At 46.2% G+C, this 22508-nt stretch overlaps 1 protein-coding gene and 1 pseudogene across 1 annotated transcript in view; one reads left to right on the top strand and one right to left on the bottom strand.

The window, feature by feature from the left end:
• The window catches only part of LOC144103477 (venom metalloproteinase BumaMPs1-like), a 35521-nt gene extending 18464 nt beyond the window's left edge, over window positions 1–17057 (top strand). The window contains exons 10-13 of the mRNA XM_077636183.1: window positions 1265–1432; window positions 3708–3843; window positions 14336–14458; window positions 16738–17057. Coding sequence (XP_077492309.1) covers window positions 1265–1432; window positions 3708–3843; window positions 14336–14458; window positions 16738–16899 — 589 coding nt within the window. The 3' untranslated portion in view covers window positions 16900–17057. The remainder of the gene's footprint in view (window positions 1–1264; window positions 1433–3707; window positions 3844–14335; window positions 14459–16737) is intronic.
• Window positions 17058–20383: 3326 nt separating this feature from the next.
• On the bottom strand, window positions 20384–20558 carry LOC144105794 (U2 spliceosomal RNA; annotated as a pseudogene).
• Window positions 20559–22508: the final 1950 nt, after the last annotated feature.

Below are 22508 nucleotides of genomic sequence, written 5' to 3'. Positions count from 1 at the left end.
AGAAACGGAGAAGTGAAAGAGTTTTCCCGCCACTTTCGTGTGCTAGTGTCTTCTGAAGGCACTTAAACGTCACTTAAAGCGGCTGCAACTGCACATATTAGGTGGATTCTTCGTAGTGTAACTAACACAGAAAGACACACGTCTTAGGCAACGCTCACAAGAAGACAATTACCATTGTCGAAACTCCGGAGAGTTCAGCGGATGTTTCCTTTCTCCCTCGCGGAAGTAGACGCTGCAAAGTATAAGCATTAAAATGATGGCGATTTTTTTATAAGCCATTGTATAGAATAGTTTCACCGGACTAAGGATGACCTTGGCGCGTTGTAAGAAATTGCACCCGCATTAATGAGCTCTGAAAGAAAAATATTACACACGGGGGCTTAGGAGTGGCCGCACTGCGGTCACGTCATTCGAATGGGCGTTGTGCATGTTGTATTTCGAAGAGAAATCCACTCACAGGGCTGGTTGCAGCTCTCCGTGCCTTTCGCGAGTGTGGAAAATATGGAAGGCTTATTGGTTTTATTTTGTAGCGAAAACTATATTATTACAGTACCATTTCGATCCTTCAGCGTGGCGGCGCCAGCAACCTGTGGCTGCACCGCCACCCTGTGGCTGCGCTGCCACGCTGTCACGTGGTTGGTCATGTGGTGCGGAGTATGTGCCGGCGAGACTTCGCAATTCAACTGAGCAAGTTGCACTCGGCCAGCTGTAGCGATCACTTCACTCCAAGTTTAACCAGGGCTAAACCACCGCCGAATTTGTAGCGATAGGTGTATTACGGCAGCATTTCGAGCCTTTAGCGTGGCGACACCGTAGCGACGCCGCCACCCTGTGGTTGCGCCGGCACGCCGGGTCTGCGCCGCCACGCTGTCACGTGGTTGGTGGCGTGGTTCGGAGCAGTTGCCGGCGGCGCGGCGCCGAGGCTGATCACGTGGTTGGTCACGTGACCAGCATCATGGTGCGGAGAAGCTGCTGCTGCCGGTGGCGTGGCGCGCCGGCGATACCGAGCTGCCACAGCTGTGCGCATGCGCCGTGTCAAGTGGGAGGAAGATGAAAAGGGAACGCCCAGAGAAACGGGGCGGCGAAAGACTGACTTTGCAGTTCAACTGAGCAAGTTCCACTTGGCCAGCTGTAGCTATCGCGCCACTCCAGGTTTAAACAGAGCTAAACCAACGACAATTTTTTCATGGAATAACGTTTTTCTTGTGCACGACACTGAGTGAATCTCTAGTTGCTTGTTTCTAAATGGACTCGTTCAAAACAGATTGGGAGCTCAACACGACGGATCCAAGACAATACCACTGGTTCCAGGATACATGGGATCGGAAAGTTGCTCATGGGAACAGGGATACCTGATGAGCTATAAGGACAAAGGTGCAAATCACCAGAGGTTCTCCGAGTGCAGTCTGAGGCAGATGAGACTTGTTATCTCGTAAGTCCTTTTCGTGAAAGCTTCTTTTCTGCACCAAATTATGACGAGAATTCAACACAAAGCCCAGAGATGTAAAAAGCTAAATACGTGGTAAAACGCCGTAGCAAATCAGAAAAATGATGTATTAAGGGGCGAAAAATGAGATTCCAAGGGTTACAAAATGCATAACATGAAGACAAATACGTGCTTTGATTTCCGCGTCTGGTTGGAAAGAAACAGGTGGAAGAAGAAAATCATTTTAGCACAGGGCGCTGGCATGCAAAAAGTTGTCTGATAACACAACGATTTACCCCAGAGCGTTAAAAAACAGATGAAGTAAAGAAAATGAATTTTATACATTTTGCGGTGAAGTACGTTAATGCCACTCCTGAGCGAAAAATTTAAAAAACGTGATTTCTGCCTTTTCACAGCGCGGCGTAATAAAAACGCACGTTATATTAAACCTTAAAGAAGGGGAAAACAAGTGCGAAAGGTTTATCCTATCCGCACAATTTTGAGCAATATTCCGTGATCGTCGACCATTTGGCATGCCAGTGCCCTATCACGAGGACAAAAACTCAGCGAAAAAAAAACGCCTGCGCACTCAGTCCCCCCCCCCCCCCGCCCTCCTTCCCCCCTAAGCACGAAAATCGTCTCTTAGGCTTTTCCCACGAGCGTGGGATAGCTCTTTCTATGGTTAACTCGGTCGCCAGCGTCTCGGTCGAACGAGGAGGAGGTGTGGTGCACTTTTTACTTGGTGCGTATAAAGCCTAAAATTATGAAGGAACCGGAGAAATCGGCTAGATTGGGCAAGAAAAAAGAACTTACAACAGCAGTGCCCTGTTTAAGGGACCAGCGAGAGCAGGGCGAATTTCCAAGTCAATGAAAGTAAGCACGTTGACTGCAGTTGAGTACTTTTTCTAGTATCGGATGCGTGAATGTGCGCGCGTGGAATATTTTTCAATTTTAATAAAACAAAGTGTATTTACTGCACTGAGCTATATTGTCTTTTTGCGTACTTCAGTCGATCGTCTTGAAGACTTCTTTGGAGCCACGATTTAGAAAGAGGCAGTGGTGAAATCACAACTTAGGATCTCAATACAAATCACCCATCACAACACCTCTTTGGTTTCATGGTGCACGAAAAGTTGCTCCAAATCACCGATTGGCATAAGCCATAAGATTTGCCTGCTAGCGGCAGTTATACTGTACGCAGACTGGTTTCTTCTGGAATGAAAGCGCGAGTTTTTGTCGCCGCCTGACCACAACTTGAGAAAAGTGGTCTATGCCAGAATATTCGTCGCAGTAACCACATCCTTTATTGTGTGACCATACTCTTAACCATATGACCACACCAGCACGCCACACCTATTGGGCGACGTAATTAATCTGACTTGGGCAATGCGCTTCCTGTCAGCGTAAATTCTTCCAGAATGGCTAAAGTCAGCTCGAAAGCTTGCTCTTATACTTGCACGATGCTGCTTGCGTAGTGCTGGTGCGAAATACACAGTATACTCGTTCTGAAAGGAACTTGGTGCGCACGCGTTTATTGACGCTGAATTCTTTACTACGTGGCTTCTTAAAGAGTTATCTTGGCGGCCTGTTGACGCTCGTGCGGGGTTTGCGAATGGTGTATGTTGTAGGAACGTGGCTTCAACTATCATCGGTCCGTTAGTAGGTCGTTATTTGGAGCAGAAGACTCTTTGCAACGGCAGCAGAATCGTTACGCCTTTTTCAAATGATACATAATCGCCCTTATTCTTGGAACGAAGAAAAACTTCACCGCAACACACGCCAAAGAGAAATGCAAAACCGACCCCAGCCATAATAGGATCCCACCAGCGATATTGCGCCAGCCGATGCTATTCGATCGCCGCCCGCAACGCACACCAAACTCAAGCTACGCGACACGCTTCCGCACTTGGCGGCGAAGCAACCATACTTGTCCAGGACATTCACCGCTGCCCCGACGCGCCGTGCTCCGATGCGTTTCATAAAGCTATCCATACTTGTGATATTTTGTCGTTCCAGCATTTCAAAGCGAACCTCTTTCACACGCTCCAATAACTTCACTGCGACAGTGTTGATGTTCGCGGCGCTTTTGGGCCACTGCCCAGACAGTAAACCGGTAAAAAGAGATTTTTTTCCGAGTACAGCTAGCTGTTTTATGATGGCTACAGGATGCTGGCGCGCATTTGGTTACAAGAAATTGGTTTAATACAGTGCGCTGATTACTGTAACAAATTATTCATTCATTAGGGATCAACCTGCATAATTTTTCCTGTCTTCTTCGCAGGTATCGAGGGCAAACGTGTTGGGTTGTCCTGTCAACCCAAGAAGAGCAAAGTGACCTATACCCCGGCAATGTAGTGAAACCTGAGGATGTCTGTAGGAACGCGATACCCGATAAAACCGGAGTGTACGCAGAAGTTGTAAGTAGCTGTCTGCAAAAAAATGCGGCGAAAGCAATTTGATCATTCAGTAACATAAAACTGCTTTTAAAAACTGTCCGAGTTGCACAGTGCACGCGCAGTAGTCCTAATTATAAAAAAATAGCACAATTAAACCGAAGCTGCAATAAATGCACAGCCCCTTTACGCCACTACACATACAAACACTCGAACCAGCAAACAGGAATTGCTCTAGGTTGCATAACGGTGCAAAATCTAAACACTACCCCTCAATATAGTGGCGCAGAGATAACAAGACAAAGCCAGATATGCGCATAAAGAATTCAGGAGCACATTGTTGATTGCCCTTACTTGAGTATGCCGAAGAAAAATCCGCATTCTGCCACTGCAACACGCACCTTCCACGGTCGTGGAGTCAGACCGATCACAGCCACACATATCATATATTGCGTTTACTCGGCGAATTTCTTTTATAGCATGCTTAGATAATCACCCTCAGTCTCAAACGTGATAGAAGGAGTAACTCTGGAAGAATTGTGGTGCTTTAATACTTTTTGTTTAGCATCCATTTGTATTCTGCTCTGTCACAATCTTTGATTCGTATTATTTTTTATAGTAATTTATTCTCTTTATATTCAGCTATTGTTTTTGTTAATGCCATATTGGATCCCTCCATCTCATTAAACACCCCGACAGCAGGGGCCTTTAAGATTAAAAATTGTGATAATGATGATGATAAATGCAGTAGCATTACTGATAGCCAAGTAAGTGGGATAACCCGCTTCATCCAACTAGCTGATAAGCAGCGGATAGCCTGTCATCCACATTAACCCGTCCGTCGCAATTATTGGGAGCCAAGTAAGCGAGATAACCGGCTACATCTAATCAAGGAATAACCAGCCGATAACCCATCATGTTCCCCTCGCCCATTGAGCGAGAAGGTGACGAGGTCATATGACAATGGATATAAACAATGAACGCTTGCGTAAAGGCAAGCACTACAAAACGTCACGGCAGTTAATAGTCGTTCGCCTTTCCATTGCAATCTCGGCATTGTTCGAAGCAGCAGCCATCCCTCAGTGACGGCAAAAATATGTAAGCGAACTGTTACTTGGTGCTTGACCGTGCGCTATGGAATAGTACGCAGCGAATTGATGATTTTTTTGTTCATGATATTAGAAGCAACTTTGGGGACGAAATCTCGAGATACATGAAGCACCTTATTGTCGGGGAGATCCTCTCCACTTGTTGGGCCTTTGCCACCGGGTCGCTTGCGCTTTCAAGCTTCATGCTATTTAAAAATAAGCTTTCTTTTTTATTTTTAGTAAACTCTTGTTTCCTCTCTAGAACGTTTCCGGTGTTCTTATTTTTTAAGCTCGATGTGGTTTAATTTTTCATTGCGATCATCTCGTTCAAGTATGATCTGAAAGTGCTTGCGGAGTTGACGCTGAAGCAAAATTGAATAGGGCGGCAAATCAAAGACAGAATATTACGAAAAATTTCGCTTCAAAATGCATTTGTGTACACAATATAAACATTTCTACGCTCCGAGACAAACCCAAAGTCACGTTGAGAGGCCGAGGAACAAAAATTCTCTTGACTTTTTACATCTTTTGGATAGATGGGATAGGATAGGAAAACTTTTAATATCCAACAGAAAGAGGGTAGCCAGAGGGCTACCCGCCTAGACGACGGCCGAAAGGTCTTGACTCTCGGCGGCGGCTTCGGCCAGTCGGACGAGTTGTAACTGAGTCGCCGGGTCGGAGCTCAGTAGTAAGGTCTCCCATTGATCTTTTGTGTTAATACCTCGTCCCTCCCGGGGAGCATGAGGACATTCCCATAGTATGTGGTCCAAGGTGGCCCTAAGTTCGCAGTTCGCGCATTTTTCTGAAAATTGCCCTGGGTACATAAGACTCCAGAGGGCCGGGTTTGGAAATGTGTAAGTTTGTAACCGGCGCCAGTTGATGGCTTGGTATCTGGACAAGGATCTATCCGCTGGAGGAAGTCTAGCTCGTTGCAAACGATAGTGTTGTGTAATTTCTCTGTAGGTCACCATGCGATCCCTGTCTGTAAAGACCACCTCGCTCGGGTCCGCCCGGAAAGAAAAGCCTCGGGCGAACTCGTGGGCTGTCTCGTTACCAGGCAGGGATGCATGTGCTGGTGTCCAGACTAGCGTAATTTTCCGGTCTATTACATGACGGCTTAGAATTTTATTCGTTAGAGGGGAGACCCGGCCCCTGCTGAAATTTAGTATGGCAACTTTGGAGTCACTGATGATGTATCTCGCTTTTGTGCCTACACAAGCCAGTGCTATGGCAGCTTCCTCTGCAGTCTCTGGGTTACCCGAGAGTATGGAGGCACTTATTTTGAGGAGTTGTTTATTATTGACGACCGCGACGGTCATCGTGTTCTTACCATACTCAGCGGCATCCACGTAGACCACGTCCTCGTCTTTGTAGGAGCGGAAGCGTTTCTCTAGCGCCTCTGCCCGCTTGGTCCGGCGCACTGAGTGATGAATAGGATGCATATTCCTGGGTAATGGGGGTACAACTATACTGTCTCGAATTTTTCCGAGCATGTGAACTTTGGCGGTTGTTCTGTTATCTCGGCTAAGATTGAGTTTTTCTAGAATGGCCCTGCCGGTTGTGGTCCCGGCTAAGCGCTCGATTTGGGACGTTCTCACTGCTTCCGTAATTTCTTCCAGGGTATTATGCATTCCCAGCTCTAGGAGGCGGTAGGTGGATGTACGGATGGGCAATCCTAGAGCTTGTTTCGTGCATCGCCTGATAATTCCATTTATCTTTTCCTTTTCTGAAACTTTAAGATCAAGGAAGGGGGCAGCATACGAGATACGGCTTACTACGAACGCCTGTACCAGCCGTAGGAGATTCTGCTCTTTCATGCCGTGTCTTCTGTTGGCAATCCGCTGTATGAGCCGCATAGTTTGTTGCGCGCAGTTTTCCATCTTAGTTATTGCATCACCGTTATACCCGTTGCTTTGTATAATCATTCCTAAAATTCTGATTTTTTCAACATGAGGAATTTCCGCCCCTTGAGTTTGTAATTTGATGTTAGGGATGGTTCTAGTTTGTCTTTGATGCAGAGGTCTATAAAAAAGAAGTTCAGACTTCTGCGGCGAGCATTGCAAGCCCCTACGGCTGACATAGTTTTCGACCTCATTTATGGCCTTCTGTAGCGTACTTTCGATGTGCGCGTCGTGGCCACGGGTCATCCACATGGTGATATCGTCCGCGTACATGCAGAAATTCAAGCCATCTATCCCCTCCAGTCTCTTCGGGAGCCGTATCATGGCCACGTTGAAGAGAATAGGGGAAAGTACCGAACCCTGAGGGGTGCCTATGCTGCCCAAGTGTATGTCTTGAGACTGACTTTCACCAAAGTGGATGCGCGCTATCCTGTCCGAAAGGAAATTGGCAATGTAGTTGTATGTGCGCTCCCCGACGTTTAAAAGAGCCAGGTTTTCTAGTATCGCCTCGTGTTTTACATTATCGAAAGCTTTAGTGAGATCAAGTCCCACTATTACTTTCGCATCCAGCGACTTAGTGTCTAATATGTCATGTGTGAGCTGTATCATGACATCTTGCGTGGACAAATGCGATCTAAAACCTATCATCGAATGGGGGTATAAGTCGTTGTCTTCCATGAAATTGGTTAGTCACGTTTGTATGACATGTTCCATCAGTTTTCCAACGCAAGAGGTGAGGGATATAGGCCTTAGATTTTCTAGATTGAGCGGTTTCCCTGGCTTAGGTATGAAAATTACCTTAGCGGTTTTCCATTGTTGGGGAATCTCACCCTTCTCCCAGCATTCTTGCATGAAATTGGTCAGCGCCGTTATAGATTTGTCATCTAGGTTTCTAAGCATTTTGTTGGTTACACCATCGGGTCCGGGGGCTGATTTGGTTTTCAGTTTTAGTATTTCTGCTCGAACCTCGAATTCGTGAATAGGGGCGTCTAGTTCGCTGTTGGATTTACCCTCATAGCGCGGTAAGGTAGTTTTGGTAGCGGAGCCTATATATCGACAACGAATTGCATCGAGGAGTTCCTGCTCCGAACCTTCAAATTTATAACCTAATTTCTGTAAATTTTGTCGCTGTGTTAATTTGCTACCTTCTGGATCGAGGAGGTGCCGAAGGAGGTTCCATGTTTTGGCGAGGCCGATATTGCCCTCAAGCTGGTCGCACATTGTTTCCCAGTTCTGATCGCAGAGTCTAAGTGCATATGCCTCAATCTCTTTGTTGTGGCGCGCTAGGCGTCTTCTGAGATTGCGATTCCACTTTTGTCTCTTTAATCGCTTTTCCATACTAGCTTTGGCCTCCCACATATGAAGAAGGCGGCTGTCTAGTACTTCAAGTTCCGCGTTGTCGTCGAGCGTTTTAGTCGCATTCTTGGCGTCTCTGCGGAGTTCCTCCGCCCATTGTTCTATGTTTGTGATTTCTGCCTTTCTCCCGTCCTGGTTACGAGCGTCGCGGAAAGCGTCCCATTCGATAATATGCGGGGAGCGCGTGTGGCGCTTGGCAGGGCCAACGTCAGTTTCCGTGACAAGTATGTAATGGTCACTGCCTAGGTTTAGCAAGGAGTTGGACCAATTAGCTGTACCCGCATTCTTCACCAGGGTGAGGTCTGGGGACGTGTCAGCGCACACGCTGTTACCCATTCTTGTGGGGGTAAGAGGATCCGTGAGCAGGGTGAAGCCCATTTGCTGTATGTCTAGCCATAGCTCTCTCCCCTTCGTACAGGGCCGCGGGTAGCCCCACGCAGGGTGGTGGGCATTGAAGTCACCTAGAATAACCAGTGCGTGCTTGTTGCCGATACGCATCACTTTCCTGAAGAGGGAGTCGAATTTAACTTTCTTTTGAATTGGAGTGCTATAAATATTCAGAATGAAAAGACTGCGTTGAGTCTTTGTGGCCGGAATAAGTTCGACGAGGACGTGCTCTATGTGGCGGATGCCCGTGTCATGTTCAATGGCCGTAATGTTCCTTCTAACGAATGTGGTAACATTAGGTTTGTCGCCTGTGGCGTTAAAAGCTTGATAACCAATTAATTTTGACGCGCCTCCAGTCTCCTGGAGGGCGATAACCTCTGGGTGGACCTTCAGAGACGCAAGGAGCTGCTGGAGGATCGGCCTTTTCCGCCGATACCCCCGGCAGTTCCATTGCCACAGCAAGTAGTTGTTATTCTTTGTGTATATGGCCATGTTGAATTTGCTGAATGGTATGTTCCACAGTTTGCTGCCATATATTGATGGCTAAGAGCTCATTCCTGTGTCCTTGTGTTACGTCTGTGAGTCCCTGTATTGCGGAGAGAATCGACTGAATTTGATTTTGCATGTTAGTTTCCAATGCCTGAAATTGCGCTTGTATTTTGGTATCCAGGGCCTGAATCTGGGTCTGAATGTTGGTCTCCAGTTTATGGCAGACTTCCTCCAGCGTAAGTTCGGGTTGTGCGCCCTCCAACGATTTTCTCTTGCTGGGTGATGGTAGGGATTTCTCCACCACCATCGTACTCTCCTGGGTATTATGTGGAGGTTTTTCGGCTTCCTGTCGTTTCCTATCTATCTGGATCTTAAGCGGCAGCTGCTTCCTAAGTTCCGCGTTTTCATTTTGAAGGGCCGTAACTGCCCCGGTTAATTTTTCCACCATGCGTTTAAGTTGTAAGATGTCGTCAGACCCACCGGGTGGATGAGTATGGGAGACCTTATCTACAAAGCTCACCCTCTTGTGGTCATCCGGCACGTTGGTCTTGTCCGTGGGCGGCGTTGACCCTTGCTGATGACACTCAGAGCGTCCCTCGATTTTGGGCCGGGCTCCGGTGTTCCATTTGTTGCCAGTGTTGTCCCGCCCCCTGGAAGCGGAGCGCTTGCGAGAGCTGGAGTGGCCCCTGGAGCTAGAACGACCCCGGGAGCCGGAACGACCCCGGGAACTGGAACGATCCTGGGAGCTGGAAGGGCCCTTGCAGCTGAGGCGGTCCTGGGAACCCGAGCGACCTCGGGAGTTGGAGCGTCCCGTGGACTGGCCGTGACCACCAGAGCCTGTCCCCGACACCAGGCGCGGGAAGGAGTCCTGTCGCATGTGAAATCCCCCTTCTGCCCTGGTTCTTGGTCTGCTCTGTCGTCCAGATGCGTTGTTCTCGCTGTCTGTTGTTGCCTTGCTCTCATTGTCTTGCGTTCGTTCCTTCCACTGTCGCTTCTTAATTATGTGCGGGGTTCTGTACAGTTCCCGGCACTTCCTGTCTCCGAGTATGTGCCCTTTCCCACATAGGGCACACTTTGGGTCACAAGTATGTTCCCGAGGGGGGTTGCTCATACCACATCCTCGGCACTTAATGTTGTCTGGGTTCGGGCATACGTCGGCTCGATGTCCGAGTTGGCCACATGTCACACAGACCTCATATTTTTTCTTGTAGAGATGGCAGCGTAGCGGCATACCTCCATAATAAATCCAGTGCGGCACTGTCTCATCTTCAAAGAGTAACAACACGCTGCGAGACTCACGCCCAAGTCTCCTGACTCCCATCACCTCCGGGTTACGCGAGCACTTCAACATATCTTGAATGAATTCCACGGTGTGCGAGACCGGAATTCCATGTATAACTCCTTTCCCACAGCCGTCCGGAGTAGCCAGGTAGACGAACGCGTCAACGCGTCCCTTTGGCGTTGGAATGGAGCCGATTTTCAGGTACTTTTGCATCCTCTCCTGGCTGTCAGTGCCTACGAGAATCGAGTTTTGCTTGTGGTTGACGAGCACGATATCTTCCTTAACTTCCGCCGGTTTAAAACCTGCCGCTATCTTCACCGCGTCCGCCACTGTTGCGTCAGTGCGTTCCATGATCAGTTTGAGACCCCCTTTCGGTCTGAGCACTATTTTATGAAGCTCGGGGGAGAGGCGCGTCTGCTGCGTGCCAACAGATTGCCTCGCCAGCTTCCTTCCCTCTCTCTTTATCGCCATTATGTGCGCTGAAGCTTTGTCTTGCCTCCCATCTCGGGTCGGGTCGCCAGCTTGCTCTCCCTCCCCTGTCTTCGAGAGGGCCTTGGCTTTGGAATAATTAACCTTAAACCAACCTACTTGAGAGTGGAGCTCTTCAGGCTGGATACTCTCTCCTTCCACAGTTACTTCCATGCGAGACATGGCGCAGCTGAGTTACACCGCGACAAGCCAGCCTGTGCGTCCGCTCGGCGGGCGGCTCGAAGAGCCGCTCACCAGGTTAGGCTTAGCAGCCTGGCCGGGTGGCGTGAGTCCAAAAGTCTGTAGAAATTGCAAAAGAGGGCTGCACTTGCCGAAAGAGTGGTATCCCGGTGGTCGCGAAGACTTCCGGCGTTGAAATAGCTCAGTAGTTTGCGAGCACAAACGACAAAACCGACGAAAACATCGAAAATTTGCGGAGCGCACATAGGATGCGTCCACTCTCCTCGACGCCGGCGTCCGCTCTCCTACATCTTTTGGCTATCTTCCCAATGTCCAACATTGAAGCAATTGGTACATTTTTACAACAGAGTGCGCTTATCTCAAAAGATTATGTATGTATGTCACGAACAAAGCACAATGAGGTAGCGACGTGGTGATCGGTACCAACAAGGTATTCCCTTAGCACCGTCTCGGCACAACGTCACATGTACAAAGCAATCCGAATATTTATAATGTACACAGAAATACCACTGAGAGAGACTGCCGGAAAAACACAGGTGTTAGCACCTACCACATCTGCACTAAGATGAAATGTAGGAATTTCAATTGTCATAATAGATTCTCGCTCATCACTCTCTCTTAATATGCACTGCTTCCGCTCTGAGTCCATAAGTGCATGGATCCACTTCAAGGTACCCGACAGCATAGCTTAGATAAGGCGCCTCCGTGCCGAAAGAAGAACGAGGCAGGGAAACTGCAGGGCCGCTTGCGAGCTGTGAGGAATTGGAATCATAGATAAAAAAAGACTTTTGAGGTGACATTTACGTAAATATATAGAATACTTTAGACTTGTAGTGCATTAGCAATTAAAGTAGCCATTAAGCGCATTTAGCCGTTGTATGTTTCTCCGTTTCTCTGCCGGTATGTTTGTCTGAAGCCAGTTATGTGGCAGGAGGACGCTCAATTAATCGTGATAGGATGCTTGCGTAGAGCAACCAGTCCCATCGATGGCAGCACCTGCCATAGAAAGGAAGCGGCGCGTTTCCTGGCCGCTCCACCACTGCGCCGGAAGTGGTAGGAAGACTACCTGAGATCTACGAATGTAGAGAATTACAACTTCCGCGTATGCGGACATTAACCCATTATCGCTACCCGAAAAACTCCCATTCGTGAACACTGCATGTGAACACCGAAACCGAAGTGAAGATCGAACTTCTAGCGTACCGGACTCGCATCTTGCCAGCTATGAAAATCGACCATAGTTTTTTTGTTGTAGTTAATATTGTAATTAGTAGCGCGTGCCACATTACGAACGGGAAGACAAGACATGATAAAGACGAAATAGTGATGCTTGCTCAAGTCGGCAAATGGTTTATAGACGCCAAAAACATCAATAATTGTTACGGTGTACTTGAGTAGAACGGCATCATTATTGCCAACATCGGTATTTAAAAGGGATGATTCGTAGGCTATTCCTCTGAACTAAATTCTGCCTCCATTGTTTTTTCCCCGGTCTTTTACCGTGCGTCAAGTTATGCGTATCGTCCATTCTGTACGCGAGCACGTTCATAACTGCGAGGAGACATTATGAAAGAAGACAGTGAAAATAAACCGGACGTAAGAATAGGCTCAGATCTACGCTCACTGGCAACTGAATGGATGCATTTCGAGTGCATATAAATAAATCTGAAGAAATGTCGTGAAGGAGAAAAAAATAAGAGGTAAACATCAGCAATAGGCAATAGAAATCATTGAGGAATGTATAATAGCGTGCAAATAGGATCATTCATAAGCAAATTTGCAGTTTTTCTCTCTTGCCACGAGATTTCGTATCTCATTTCTTGGATGACAAGCCTTGATGCTTTTGCCTTTGATGATTTGCGCTCTACATTTTTTTTGCTTCTGCGAGCATTTGCTGCCAGATACCGATCGCGTTTGTCTGTTATTGTTGCGTCTCGTCTATATATACGTTGTGTTCTCTCAAAATGTAGCTCGCAAAATCGCCCAATAGCATAGGTCAAAGAAAATACTCCAAGCGCATCGTGCTGCTTGAGTGATTTTACTAAAAACAAAAAGGAGCTTTAAGACTGTAAGTTGTTTAGCGAATAAAGCCGTAATTTATTAAATTACGCTTGCATAGAGTCTTTTTGAATAATACACGGCCCAAAGGGTTCGCTTCTAGCCGTGTAGTGGGACGGCCTGTGATCCCTAGGCGTCGAAAGATCTAGAAAGGTAGGGACGAAAGTTCCTCTCACCTTGTAGCAATTTTGATTCCAAACGAGCCATGCTGCGACACCCAAAGGCAAACCACCTTGGCCGTATATTTTTGAAAAACGCTGTATATAGGTACGTCTTCATAACATATATCTGATCAGCAGGAGAGAATAAATCTTGAAATTTAGGGAACACATCCAGCTGTAGCCCGCCGGCGGGCAGTCTTCCCACGTAGGCGCTGGTGAGAGTCAGCGATCGGAGCACAGCGTCTGGAAAGGAAATAAGGTGCAACTATGAAAATTCACGCTACTCGCTCAGAATAAATGTAAAATCAGTGCAAAAAATGAAATGCGAAGGAGATAGCTGAGTCACGTGCACAGAGAAATTTACCCTAATGCTGTTGTTTTGTAAATCGCGAAGTGAAGCCATATATAGCAAAATTGCGTCTTTTTTCATTCTCTTCGATCCTGCACCATGCCGTCCCAGACTCATCCCCAGCAAGAGTGCTCGCACCTTTCCTTGAAGCAACCTATAAACTCTACGCAGACTATCGTTACCAACTAGCACACGCGAAACTGCTCGCCTTGGAATGTTCTGCACTAAGCAGCGTGGCGGAAACGTCAACTTTTCTCTGACGAATGTGTGGGCGCAGACTATTTTTGGGCGGCGCCTCTAGCGCGTGTTCTTTGTGTTCAGCTGGGCACCGCTGGGCGACCATGAGACGTTTCAGGACGCTTTGTGGCACCTTGCCACAAAAGTGCCTTTGCCACCAAGTGACGGCACAGACTGCACTTGTTCCCTTGTGATAACGGCTGTGCGCGTGCCCACCAGTAGACGACAAAGATAACGCGAGGCACGTTGATGGGGTCATTACGTCTTTGAAATGCGAGCGAAACCAGCTGTGCAGGAGCGTACTAGTGAGGAAAAGAGAAACAAATGCACGGAGTTTTAGTTATAACTAGATGTAACTGATTCAACGAGGGCAGCCAGCAGCATCTGTGACCTTCCGCGGGATGTGCTACACCGGTCGTTGATGTACTGTGATGCTTTCTCCTGTTATTGTGGGCTTTGTTTACGTACGTGTTTTGCTTCAGCAATGAATATGGATTTCATATTTATATTTACCGTGCCTTTTACACAATTTTTTACAGGTTAAACCCAAGGGCAATGAATGCAAGTTGAAGTGCAGTTATGACGTACGGCAAGGGTCGTACGTATATACGTACTCTAGAATGGCTGATGCGCCAGACTATACCTCCTGTGGAGAGAATCGGGTAAGGCAGGTTTAAACACCTTTGTAGAGAGAGGAAAGAATATCTAGCTTATCTCCCTTGTGTTTCTCGGCGCTATGTTGGTTTAGAAGCACGACTTACAATAGAGCACAATTTCACCAACATTTTCGTGTAGGATAAAATAAGTCCTGTACTCCGATTGTCGCCACTACGGAATGTGTAATTTGCAGCTTCCAATGGCCAAACTGTGTTGATTCGAGTGACAAGTGATGAAAAAAAGTTCCTCTTATGCAAAACTGCCGAAGCTAGTACTGGAGGTAACTACTGCTTCTAAAAATAATTATTGCTTTATGCATAATTTCATGAATTCTCAATTGAGTTTTCTGCACACATTAACTGCCTTCTAAATTTGGCGTCGAGTGAAGGTGCATAAAATCCCTTAAATAAATATCTCGAACTATATTCAACTCCCTATGAATAATAAAGCATTCTCAGTACTTATGAGATGATTTGCAATGATGTATGTCATTAACTCTCAAGGGAAAACATGAAAAAATAGTCTATTCTGAAAGGGATGTAATTTGAGCGATGTAGTCGTGCTTAAGTGTCACTGTAAAAATTATAACGCTGCAACTTGAGCCCAAACATCCGGCTGGCATTTGGCTTGTAACGTTAAACATTGTGTTCCACTTATGCAGTAATTTTGTGGCTGCTTTCAATTATGCACGCAATAACGTGGACAGTATATTCTTGCGGGTCTTCATTTTTGCGTATTTAAAAGGTGAATTAACTATTCGAGAAGTCGGCGAAAATGAAGCTTCTCATGGCAGCAGTCATTTTTTCTTCTCAGCCAGCAAAAATAATTGGATGGCAGTGCGATTTTTTTTTTTTGCGAGACATAATATGAGATATGCTTTTTTTTACTGAACCATAAAGACTTTATAGCTGGTATGCAGCGCTAAGGTGTTCCATAAAGGTGTACTTTGCTATCTCCATGCACAATAATTCCGGGACAGGGCTAGACGGTACCTTTACTACTAAACACACGCTTTGAGAAATATATTCAGCTTCGTAGCGGCTGCACTCAAAACCAATTGGTGTTACTGATGTGCCCCGTTAGCATGTATAGCGCCTGATAGGGTTGTGGTAGTAAGTTTACTGGTCGGAATTTGTGTTCTGATGGCCCACCTCTTGCATAGAGGCCCTGAATTTATTGTGAAACTTTGTCGCAGAACAAGCGTTAGAGGAAGTCTGAGATTACGAAAATTAACAGAAAACTACACTGCTGAAATAATTAAAAACATGCAGTTTCTTCCACCCATTAGCTGGAAGCTCGTGAAGTGCATTTTATTTAAGGCGATTTTTTTAGATGACATTGAGTTTGGATATTCTTTATTGGATTTATTATGGCAGCAAGAAATGTGAGATATCACGATTTAGTAAAATTGAAAACCACAACTAGGAAAAAATTCATGCAAATTTTTGGCTCGGCGCCAAACCCTGGTCAATAACGCACCATTGGTAGGTGCTTTTCCTTATGAGGTAATAGCAACAAAAATAAATGCAGCTGGTACATTTTGCGACCATAATAGCGATTAGTTAATTAAGGGTCAGAAGTTGAGAGTTCCGATGCGTTCAAGTCCTTGAACGGAAGCGACGATTGGTCTGAGAGGAAAGTTGTTTAGAAACCTTCTTTGCGCAACGACCAAGTTGAGCTCATTCGGTCTTGTACTGATGCAAGAATAGAGGAGAGAAGAGGATTGCTGCATATGCAGAAAATAAAGCAAAAGCTTTTGAACCGAAGAAAATTTAACACAACCACCTCTGAACATAAGTCATGACGGAGAGATTTGTAACGCTCCCGTCCGCTAAGTGCAAGAAACTTTCTACTCTCTAACAACTGTGAACAGTAGTAGGAAGGAGACGTTACGTGTCTCTGATTCTAACCACTCGAGCGAATAATTGTAAACCGAGGTTTTCGAAAAACTAGAAATTTTAGCAGTTTAACAGTACGTCGGTGTAGCGGCACTATCGTCATCAGCAGTGCTGCGCTGCCTCAGCTCGTGACATTCGCTCGCGCTGGGTACGTGGGGCCGTGTACGGAGTAGAATAAAGACTGTTGATTCCTGGTTCCCGGCCTGTACGCTTCGTCCGCGCCGTGCTCCATTAATTTGTAGGGGACTAAGTCTCTGTCCCTCAACAGTGAGTAATATATTCCAAAACAAAAAGGATTAAGCGTTAGTCATTTCCAGGGATGCTGTAGAATGATAGGCACTCCGCTAGTGCTGCGGTCAATTAAAGTGCGTCTCCTTTTATCCCAGGTGTGCGTCCGTGGCTTGTGCGAGTATGACAGCAAAGGAAGAGGAAATCGAACTCAGAAAAGGGAGACCCCTCGGCCCCCAGTGACCACGAGGCCAACCTACCGAACGACAACTAGACGGTCGTTCTTTGACTGGTACAATCGGTGGAATAGGAGGAATTGATGCACTTCACTCCGACAACCCTCCTTATTGGATTCTTAATATTTGGCAGTAAAAATGCGGATATTAAGAAAAAATACTTTTGGCCATCTAATATTGTGCTGCTCAAAAGTATCCCGAGGAAAATGAGCTGCATCAGTAATAAATTGTGAGAGCTGTAACTCTGACTTTTTCCGAAGTGTAATTTTCTTGGCGTATAATTGTCTCGCAAACTATTCTACATGGCTCGATGCCAAAACTTATAGATGAAATGCGTGGAATTCCTGCCATAGCACGCGCTTCATACTGTGTAAAGCTCGTCTCTGTCAAGAACAGGAAAATAGTGGCAGTTTTTTATTTCTTGAGTGTTCGCAGTTTTTAGCATGCGACATGTCCTCAAGAGTTGCTTAACCCCTGTACGCGAGAATGGATAAGTTGCAGAACAGGCAATGAATGGTTTTGTGTCCATTGAAGAACGTGGATGAATTGATACCTGAGTTGAGCACAAATCTAAATAAGATGTGACGTTCCAAACCAGGCAGGTCCCTTTGCTAATCCTTAACAGTCCCTCCTATATGACCACGGGATCCGTATTGGAGATGTTTTGTGAGAGTAATATCTTTATGCACTTGCGAATAGGTTGCACAAAAAACACCCCGCGGACGGCTGCGAGACAATAGTGTCTACTCACATCACTGCGTGGTTTAGTCCCGTTGTCTGTAGAGGCCAGTGCGCGATTTTGTTCATTTTTAAATGTAAAATGTGATTACCTTCCTTTTGTTATGCGCAAACAGAAGAGAAACAAGAAATGTAAATAAACACCCGAGCGCTGGCTCACAACTAGTGGCATTCGCGGAAAGCTGTTTCTGCAAACTGTGGCGAAGTTCTCCTTGTCGATCACAGCACCGAAACGCGCAGCCTAATGAGACGAGCAGTTTTTGGCACACGCGTAGTGCTTCTGGACGTCACCTGCCTTATTTGTAGGTGTGGCATTCCGTGCAGTGTTCCAGCAACACCGTGGATTCCTTCCGATAACTTTTTCTGCCAAGAGGAAATACGCAGGCACTGTTATCTGTCATATGCGCGCTTCTAATCCTCCTGAATATCGTCTTGCACTTCTCGGGGCCGAATCAACTAACAGTAGTTGTTAGTAGCGCAGTGGAACAACTGTAGGGCTTCCTGTGCAATGCTGGTAGGGCATGTCTAGAGTGATTCGGATTGGAACACTTTTGTTATCGGCTTGAGTCACAAGTGGGTTAGTTTGTCTTTCGAGGTGGCCGCCAGTGGAGACTGGCGGCGTGGCGGCGACCTCTTGGGCTCTAGTCACGACCTGCACTTGAGTTTCCTGATCTGAGCTGAGCAGAACGGTCTTCTACGAGCTTAGGTGTGTAAGTCTATAGAACGATATTCGTAGGGGATCTGTCATACAGTCCAGATGTGATATCGGTAGCTTTGGCGCCGCATTTTGCTGCCCTCCCGTTTAACTCCATCTGGATACACATGGCTTAGGACAGCGAGGTTGGGGAGAGCTTTAGCTCTGAGTTCTTTCCACAGTACCTCCTGTTCTTTGGTTAGGTTTTTATGCGGATGTGAGAAGCATAGCCTTTCTAGCTTCTAGCGTTGAGTGATTTCTTGGTAGGCATTAAGGCCGTCTCTCGTTATTTCGGCGTCCAAGTTAGCATTAACAGCTGGGCCGATAGATCCACGGGCTTTATTGTGGGCTGCCTCAATCGCCATGTTTGAGGAGTGAGCCGAAACTCAAACCAATTCCATGTCATTCCTCTCTTTCGGGTAATTCGAGAAAAATTCCCAAGGAGATGGAAGATATTTTGCCTTTAGCGAAGTTCACAATCAATCAATCAATCAATCAATCAATCAATCAATCAATCAATCAATCAATCAATCAATCAATCAATCAATCAATACTGAATTATTCAATCAATCAATCAATCAATCATCATCAATTAACCATTAAGGGTTTTGTAGGGACATTACATAACGGGGGGGGGGTACAAGTGTCTCACTGTCATACATATGAAAAGGCAAAAAATAAGAGAGAACTAGGCAAAGGAAAAGAGTAACAGGTTGATATAGTCATTCAAAGACAATGTGAAAAAGAAACATTCAGAAATACAAACTACAGTAGTACAACGTGTCGAATAAAATGTTTGATCGTTCTGGAGTGCACCGTAGCTGATACAGGGTATAGGAAAGTTTTATTGTTCTTTGAAATGTTCGATGAGGAACAGCCTAAAGTTGGAAGGTTTAGTCTCAACAACAATGTTTTTGGGCGGGTTATTTCAGAAGTCGACCCCGCAAGGAAGAAACAATTTCTTGAATTCATTAGTGAAGCCGTGCAAGCGCTGTATTCTAAAGGAATTACATAAGCGGCGAGATGATCGTACCGAACTATGCAGAAGGCCTTCCCGAAGTGTTGGAAATTTGAAGCACTATTTGTGGAAGATGAACAGAACTGAAACTTTTTTGGGGGAAGCGCTAATGATTTGAGACCGAGAGACGATTTCATGACTGTAAAACTGAGCCGTAGTTTGTACTGCGAGGTGATGAAACGTGCTGCCCCGTTCTGGATGGCCTCGAGTGAGTCAATAAGGTAGACTTAGTGCGGGTTCCATATTGTTGAGGCCAATTCTAGTTTGCGGTGAATATATGTTACATATGCTAGTTCTCTGATGGCTGGGGGAGACGTGGCAAGTTATCTCCTGATGAATCCAAGTGTCTTGGAAACACAAGCGCATAACTTCGTTATGTGATCTGCCCGTGTTTGACTGGTCTTTATCTCGATGCCGAGGTACTCGTATGATTTAGTTTGAGACAAGGCTATGGAGTTCAAGGTGTATAGAAAATAAAGATTGGAGCGTTTGCGTGAATGTGCATGAATTTACATTCTAAAACATTGAGCTGCATTAGCCAGTTGGATCACAATTACTTCTGGTTCTTCTGAGATCTTGTAATATTAAGAGCGTTAGCTCTTACTCATCACGTTTCGAGATTTAGTGGGGTCTGCTACCACTTGAGATCACAGCGCCATCTGTGGCAGCCACTAGAAAGCGGCATATCACGTATGGAAACTTGTAGCGCCATTTACAATAGCAGCGTAGAAACAACCACCTGCCGCGTGCCAATGATGACGTCTCCGTGCAATACGGTGAAACTATGTGAGAATGAGGGGACGAAATGGCGGCATAGTTTCGGTTCCTCGAATCCAAGATGCGAACATTAAAATTGGTTGTGTCCTCCCATCCCTTCCTCCCCTCACTCCCAAAAATATCCAAAAACGGGATGAAAGGTGCCCCGTAACGGGACCGCTATATGTTTATACATTCGCTGTTGCAGTTGTCGACAGAAGGAAAGAAAGGAAAGTGCACGGGCCTACCTACTGGCTCAAGCCGAGCCACGCTCGCTGCCGCGCGCTGAAAGCAAAAGATTTAAAGGATAGGAGAGGAAAGGAAAGATAGAAAGAAAAGACACCGCGCGCTAATAGGCCCATTGGCCCCGGGCCGATCCCGGAGGCAGTGCAGTACCGGGCCGACCCGTGTCAGAGTGCGTCTAGCACTCCGCCATATTCCAAAAATAAGTTTAATATCTTGGGTCCAAGGACCAGCAGCAGATATCAAATTGCGCAGAGAAGCAGATAAAACAGATAAGCAGAGTTGCAAGCAGATAAGTTTTGCGAAGAGGCAGTGTATTCGTTCGTTCCGCCATATATGCTCCAAGAAGGGGCACACATCCGGGGATAGTTGTGTACCGAATTTGGTAGGCAAATAAAACCCTATGGGTTGTGATATAGAAATAAAACCACACTTAAATAATAGGTAAACATTGTATACATGCAATTACTAATTGAAGCTTCACCATATCACACCACAAGCCGAATTCTAGGCACACCTTGACCCCCCAAACGAAGGAAGTTTCGTTTGGGACATGTCTTGACAGGGTGTAACTGGATAATGGGCGCGTTCTTCTTCGCTTTCTTCGTCTAGTAAACCAAACAGCTTCCAGACGGTGGCGGCCTTTTTTCTGATCACTGATGTTGCTGATGAGGCGATAGATGACGCAATCGTCCCTGAAAAGATGGACGGTTGATAAGATACCAGAACGTTGGTCGTTGATAAATATTAAAAACAGTAACGGAGCAAGCACCGGCTCCTGGGGTACACCGATTACTCTAGAATTTTGGGATGTATGACCGGCTATGACTGTGAACTGTTGGCGGTTCGTTAAGAAGCAGTGGATCTAGGATAAAGTAATAGGGTCGACAGACAGACGGAGGGTTTGGACATCAGATGTTCGTCGGTGATGCGATCGAAGGCTTTGGCAAAATCTAAGTAGATGATATTAATTTGAAATTAGGAATCTAAATTTGAGTGAAAATCAGTAGTGAGCTCAAAGAGTGGTGTTTCGCATGAATAGCCTGCCCTGAACCCATGCTGATTGGCGAAGAAAAGGAATTATGATCGAGGTGAGATGCAATATGTGAGCCTAATGTATTCTCGAAGAGTTTACACGAGATATATGTGAAGCAATCGGTCGGTAATTGGAGGGGTAGGTTGCGATATCCAGCTTTGAAAATTGGCACAACTCTGCTTATCTTCCAGTCGTCTGCAAGTCGGCTAGTTCCGAGAGATTGAGCGAAAATGATTTGCAGGACTTGGCTTGTAACGTATTTTGTTCCTTTGAGTATTCTGGCGGGTATTTTGTCTAGTCCAGGGAAAGTGGATGGTTTCAGATTGTCAATGAGATTTGAGATTCCCTCCGATGTGATGACAATAGCTGGCATATATGTGCATATTGCCGCGAATATTTGCAGTGTTTGTTCATTTTTCAAATCTGCCGCCACATCCCTTTATCGCTTTGTTTGCGACGCAAGACGCGACTAGATTTATCTCGATTGACCGCAGCCAGGCAGAGCTGATTCTATGTTGTTCCGGAATGTTCTAGTAACTTTGCGCTCTTTATCTCGAAAGTTCGCTATCAGCTTTAAATTGAGCACGGCCGACAGCGGCGGGCATTCTGTTCGACGAACGCCGAGCACGCTTGTCGTTTCGCCACCACCGAGTGATTCAGTCCATTTTGGGTGCAAGTCAGCCCAATAAACACTGTTCTTTTAGAAGGCCCTTTTGTCCGTCTTCATCGCTGCTTCGACTGCCGTCACCACTACGTGACAATATTTAAGGTTCGGCAGGGCAAAGCTGGCGCTTTCTGTGGGCTCATGGATGAAAACAGTGGTGAAATACGTATTCATTACGTCAGAGCGCTCGAAAGCTGTAACATCGGAACCGTCTCGCGCTTTCAAAGAAATATTGCAAAATGGTTTTTATTGAACATCAGTAGTTTCCGAAATTATTTCGGATTCACCTGTATTGTATCCATGAGGTCGTGACAATAAAATTTCCTTTTCGACGACCGTAATAGTTGCGTGTATTCGCGTAGGCAATCGATGGCGAAGTTACCAATGACAATGACTTCAGGATTGTGCTGCCTTGTCGCCGGATCTGTAACGCTGCCTTCAACACCGCGTTTTTGCATGCAGACCTCCGTACCAAGATCCTGACTACCGGGATGCTCTTGCTACCGTTATGGACCTTCGGGATGTTGTGTGTATTGGACAATAT

This window comes from Amblyomma americanum, chromosome 9 (assembly GCF_052857255.1).
Source record: "Amblyomma americanum isolate KBUSLIRL-KWMA chromosome 9, ASM5285725v1, whole genome shotgun sequence".
In the NCBI taxonomy this organism is placed as follows: Eukaryota; Metazoa; Arthropoda; class Arachnida; order Ixodida; family Ixodidae; genus Amblyomma; species Amblyomma americanum.
Note: the sequence above shows the minus strand (reverse complement) of the source record. Positions and strands in the feature narration are given on the sequence as shown.